The following is a 5,327-nucleotide window of genomic DNA, read 5'->3' as shown; positions in this document are numbered from 1 at the left end:
CCACTGCTGTGCCCACTGCTGACCACTGCTCTCCTCCCTCCCTGCAGCTGCCCAGCTGGACAGCATCGGCTTCAGCATCATCAAGAAGTGCATCCACGCTGTGGAAACACGAGGTAGGGCAGCTCTTGGCAGAGGAGCAGTTGTTTCCTGCCCTTTCCATGGACACAATGATTCATAAACCCTCGGACCCACACCAGATGGACCCAGAACGTGCTGGGGCCAGYGCCACTGCCCAGAAGTGTTTGCCCYATGGCCARSMCAGCAGGGACMCACAAAYRYGRGGCARGGTTAGAGATAATGCCCTGGGTGGGCAACAGAGGGACAGGACCCTCAAAAAGAAGGGTTCACTCCAGCATTCTTCCTGCAGGAATGCTGCCAAGCACCTCCTCTCATGTGGGAACCTCTTGTGAATCTCTTGTACACGGGTGGGGTTCTCCCAGCCCCTCAGGGGGAAGTGAAATGCGAGAGGCTCAGACCTGAACCTGAAGAATTTGACACAGTGAAATTTTCCCAAATTGTTGTTAAGTGCAGAGCCTGAGTGGGGTCACCATGGCTGTGGGAAGGAGGAAAAGTGCCCTTAGATCCTTGCTCCTGAGCTAACTGAGGGTAACCCTTCTAAAGGACATGTGAAAACCTTGCTGTSAACCCCAAATGTCACCATCTCCTGTAGCTTTGTGTTTAATTGCTGAGAAGGTTTCATTGGCTTTGCTATTCAAGAAGCCGAAGAAGTGAAGGGAATTTTAGCAGCACTTGTGACCTTCACTGATCAGCTCCTTGTTCTCCCCAGGGATCAACGAGCAGGGGCTCTACCGCATCGTGGGGGTGAACTCCAGAGTGCAGAAGCTGCTGAGTATATTAATGGGTGAGTGTCTGGGRTTTTGTTAAAGATGAGCAGACTGTGCTGCTTTGAAGCCTTGCCAAGCAGGAGCAGAGGCTCTTGGGGTCCCTGATGGTGTGACTGTGCCCTTAGGACGTGCTGACTGAGCCTGGGAGCTGTCTTAAGGTGGGATAGTGCAGGACTTTGCTCCAGCAGGTCTCTGTGTCCTGCTCACACACGCTTCGAGCTCTGGCAGCCTTCCCAAATGCAAACCAAAATCTTCAAAGAGATAGCTGAAAGCTTTGGCTTTTCATCTCCTACCTGCCCCCTTGTTCTGAGCACCCTTTGAAATTATTTTCTCCTGGATGTTGCATGCTGCCTGTGGCTGTTCTTGCTTTCCCCACAGACTTTCTCGTGCCTGTCTATCACAGTCTTGCCCAGAGTTTGCCAGCATGTGTTTTACACATCACTGAGGCACTGAATCCTGCAGTTCTGGATGCTCCATAGAGCACCACAAGCTGCTGGGTCTTGCCACAGCAGAGTTTGGCTCTGGCWGTGTGGGACAGAACCATTTCAGCCCTGACCTCGGAGGCAGCATTTCCATCCCTCAGCTGCAGCCCTGGGCCAGTCTGTCCGTCTGTCCAGACATGCCTGAGCCACAGAGGGACAGAGAACAGAGCTGGGCTGGAGCTGGGCTGGAGCAGGGCAGCTGCCCTTTTCCAGTCCTGTCTGTGCTGCTCAGRCTTGGCAAAACCACGGATGAAATAGCTGTAGGGAAACAAATTCTCCCTAATTTGTTAGTGCCCTATTGAATGTGTTTGTTACTCCTTGGTGGAAATGAGTGGCATTCCTGGTCATCTTCTTTCCTTTCACTTTTCTTTCCCTTCACTTTTCTTTCCTTTGCTCCATGACTGACTATTCCTTGCTGTCACAAAATTCCAGTTCTCCTTTCTCTGCATATTTCTCCTTGCAGAAAGTTTTCATCCCTTGTGTTTCAACATCTTTTCCTTTCACTTTTCCAATCCCTTCTTTTCCCATCTTTCAGGTGCTCCCTGAGCAAAGCCCATGGTGCTGTTAGAGCTGTCAGTTTTGACCTATGGTGAATGGATAATCCGGGTGGCTGGAGCAGAAGGGCACGTCTCTAAATCGGGGTGCAGGCACCTCTTGGCTCTGCCATTTGGAAAGTTCACTGCAGTCACGAGAGCTGGTGGCTGACCCTGCTATTTGAGAAGTTTGGCACGGGCTGRGGACACGTGGAGGTGCCCTGTGGTGCCAGGTCTGTCCCGTGGCACACGGTGGGCACAGGGAGAGCATCGTTTGAGGAGCATTGCTGGTACAAACAGCCTGGGCTGGTGGCCAGGGAGGTCCTGGCAGCTACATAGTGATGCTCGTCACCTCATCCCACGGGTAGCAGGGCCAGGATCCCGTTCTCTCTCCTGTGGGTCCTGGTGTGGGTCCCGGGGCTGTGACAGATGGCACAGCTCGCCTGGTGAGGAGCTCTGCAGGGCTGGGAGGGATCCAGTGCTGGCCACCATCCAGCATCCATTATCTCCTCACCACTGAAGCCACTCAGCTGTCCCCCTCGTGTCTCGTAAGGTGTGATAAATCGCTGCTGCTGCTCCTTTGTCCCGGCGTGTCCTCRCTGGAAAACCTTTGGAGAGGAGTCAGGACCCCTTTGGGAATCCCCCATGGTGGCAATCGCTGGGATGCTTTGCAAACCCATGACTCCAGCATTTCTTCAAATCGTGGGGGATTAAATCTTCACCACTGCCGGTGTTTGGGCTGTCTGTGAAGTCAGAGTCACACGGAAACRTGTCCCTTGTCAAACCCATCTGTTCCTGCTGCCCTCGGGGCTCCTCGTCAATGGAGGAGCCAAATTGTGCTTACACTGTCAGGTTTCCCTTATATTTAGAAATGAATGTGGGCAGTGTTCCTGCCTGACATACAGTTTAAATGGCAAAAAGATCGCGTTTCCCTGGGCTGGTGTTGGTGACACTGCCGGGAGGGGCTGTGGCACGAGGTGTCCCTGTGGAGGTCAGTGTGGGGCAGCAGCAGGCTCGGGGCAGCCCCAGACCTTTCCAGGGTTTCAGGGCAGATCTTGTTGGGGTCTGGATGGGGTGAAGCAGTGTGGGGATGTTCCCAGGGGCAGATCATCTCCCCAGCATTCACTGGCACCATGTGCCATCACAGTGAGGACAAACCCCAGCAGATAACCCAGCTTTCATCGCTGGGAGCTCCCAAGAGAGGGTTTATTGTGGCCCTGTGGAGGTCTGAGCTCTGCAGGAGATGAGTTCCAGCATCTCCTCTGCTCTCCTTGACCACRTGGGCCATAAGGGCTGGGAGTGGGRCTCCCTCCAGCCCCTCKCTGCTGGGATGGATCATCCCTGAGGCTGCTTTGTCATCATGCTCTCCATGACAATCACAGCTGGCTGATGGATGAGGTGCTCCCTCACGTTGTTCCCTTCACTCTGTAGAAGTTTATGAGGCATCAGGTCAGGGATTGGCAGCAGAAGGCAGCCCCAGGCTGGTGCTGGCTGTGGGCTGTGGGTGCTTTCCCAGCCCTGATTCCCCCCTGGTTCCTGTGGAACTGTGTCCTTGTGGGGCAGGGCTGCTGTGCTGCTGCCTGGGCAGGCAGATGGAGCCCAGGGCGGCTGCTTTTGGCAGCTTCATAAATGTGAAGGTCAAGGGGAGCTGATTAACTGCTCTGAGCCTTTTCATGGGACCGACTGTGGAATTTCACCTCGTGTTCCATGATCCTGCCCAGAAACTGCTGCGTGAGACTGTAGAGACACACGCTCTGGAGTTATTTGCTCTACTTTGCTTAAAAAGGGTTGTTTTTTTTAAAAAAGACAGAACTTCTGGGGGGTTTTGTTGGTTTTTTTACTATGCCAAGCTTATCTTGGCTTCATTAAAATTCTCTCCTTGTCAAGGCAGTGCTGTAGGAAGTTTCCTGGGCATTGACTCAGGAAGATGGAGATCTTTTTTGTGATTGCTGAGACACACATGATCTTTGTGTGAATATACATTTCTGATGTGTTCACTCTTCCAAGCCACGCTGCCCCTGCCCTGCTGGGTATGGAGGATTCCCTTTTCCTTCCCTTTTCCTTCCCTTTTCCTTCCGTTTTCCTTCCCTTTTCCTTCCCTTTCCCATGCCAATGATTTTGGCCTGTCCTGGGTGATGAACCCCATGCTGGTGTCCCCACACAGCTGAGCTGCCATTAGCTCCAATTGTCTTCAGTTTCCTTCAGTTATTGCTTTTTTGGCTTTTCCCATAGATCCCAAAACAGCCACAGAGACAGACACAGAGATCTGTGCAGAGTGGGAGATCAAGACCATTACTAGTGCACTGAAAACGTACCTGAGGTAAGGAGAAAAGCCTCACCTGGCTTCAGGAGGGGTCTGGGGTGCTACTGCCTGTTACTGCATACCCTAAACAACAGCACTTGGATAGAAACTGGGCAGAAACTGCTCTTAGGGAATTTATTCTGGTTTCTCCAGCATGTTTGAGTAGGATCAACACACTCAGCTCTGACAGATGCACATGTTATACAAACAGCATTAAAAAAAAATTCGTTCTTGCATTCCCTGCCTTGATTTCAGCTTTTCCCTGAGCTTCTCCTGGTGGACTTTCACCTCCTGAGCCCGTGGCAGAAGGGGAGGGCAGTGCTCTGTAAGGGCAGGGGCTTTTCCAGAGCTGGAGCTTTGTTGTAGTTMTGATTTCTGTGTGTCAGGAGATCCGGTATCACCCTGGGGATCTTCCCAACAGGACTGGGTGTTGGCAGCCAGCAGCATCTCATTAGCACAGCGTGCCTCTACCTGTTGTGACCACAGCTCCCTGCTCTCAGTCACTGTTGTGTGCTGGGGAGCGAGGGAACACAAGAGAGAGCCTAAATCCAATTAGGGTGATAAGTGTAATTAGCTTGGTGGATCTCAGCCTAGAAAATCACCAAGTTTTGCATGATTGGCAACCTTTGCTCTGGAGTTTGAACTTGTTGGCAAAGCAGAGAGGAATGTGGGCAGCACCAGTGTGTCCCTCTGGTGGGAGGAGACCATGGCAGTGGGGATTGGGAAAGTTTTACAAGTAGGCTTGTTTATCTTTTTAATTTATTTTCAAACTCACTTGGAAATTAGGGGCTCAGTGATGCACTGAAGCTGTGTTACTGAAGGAATGCTAAAATTAAAGWTTAATTTAGCGATGAATAAATCAAAGGTCCTCGCATAGATCTCATTCCTTCTGTTGAAGGGAATTAATTAGAGTTGTTGTTGCTTAATTCTGCACTTTTCAAAATGGAGCTGAGTTTGGGGCAGAGCTTTCTTTGTGCGGATTGCGTTCCTCAGATGTGTTTTGTGCCTGTTTCCTTTTTATCTTCCAGAATGCTCCCAGGGCCCCTCATGATGTACCAGTTTCAAAGGAGCTTCATCAAAGCAGCCAGTGAGTTTGTGGATGTTTGTGGCCCCGCTCCCCRAGAGGAGCTGTGATTGCCAGTGGCTGCCATCCCCTGTCCTGCTG

General features: G+C 51.7%; 1 protein-coding gene across 4 annotated transcripts in view; it reads left to right on the top strand.

The window, feature by feature from the left end:
- Positions 1–5,327, top strand: part of ARHGAP26 (Rho GTPase activating protein 26) — a 104,033-nt gene that overhangs the window by 58,291 nt on the left and 40,415 nt on the right. For all 4 annotated transcript variants that reach the window (XM_057384655.1, XM_057384656.1, XM_057384657.1 and 1 more), the window contains exons 13-16: positions 48–113; positions 788–862; positions 4,093–4,180; positions 5,191–5,249. In XM_057384655.1, the coding sequence (XP_057240638.1) occupies positions 48–113; positions 788–862; positions 4,093–4,180; positions 5,191–5,249 (288 nt within the window). The remainder of the gene's footprint in view (positions 1–47; positions 114–787; positions 863–4,092; positions 4,181–5,190; positions 5,250–5,327) is intronic.

This window comes from Malurus melanocephalus, unplaced genomic scaffold (genome assembly GCF_030028575.1).
Source record: "Malurus melanocephalus ecotype Western Australia unplaced genomic scaffold, MMel_1.1 scaffold_730, whole genome shotgun sequence".
Taxonomy (NCBI): domain Eukaryota; kingdom Metazoa; phylum Chordata; class Aves; order Passeriformes; family Maluridae; genus Malurus; species Malurus melanocephalus.
Note: the sequence above shows the minus strand (reverse complement) of the source record. Positions and strands in the feature narration are given on the sequence as shown.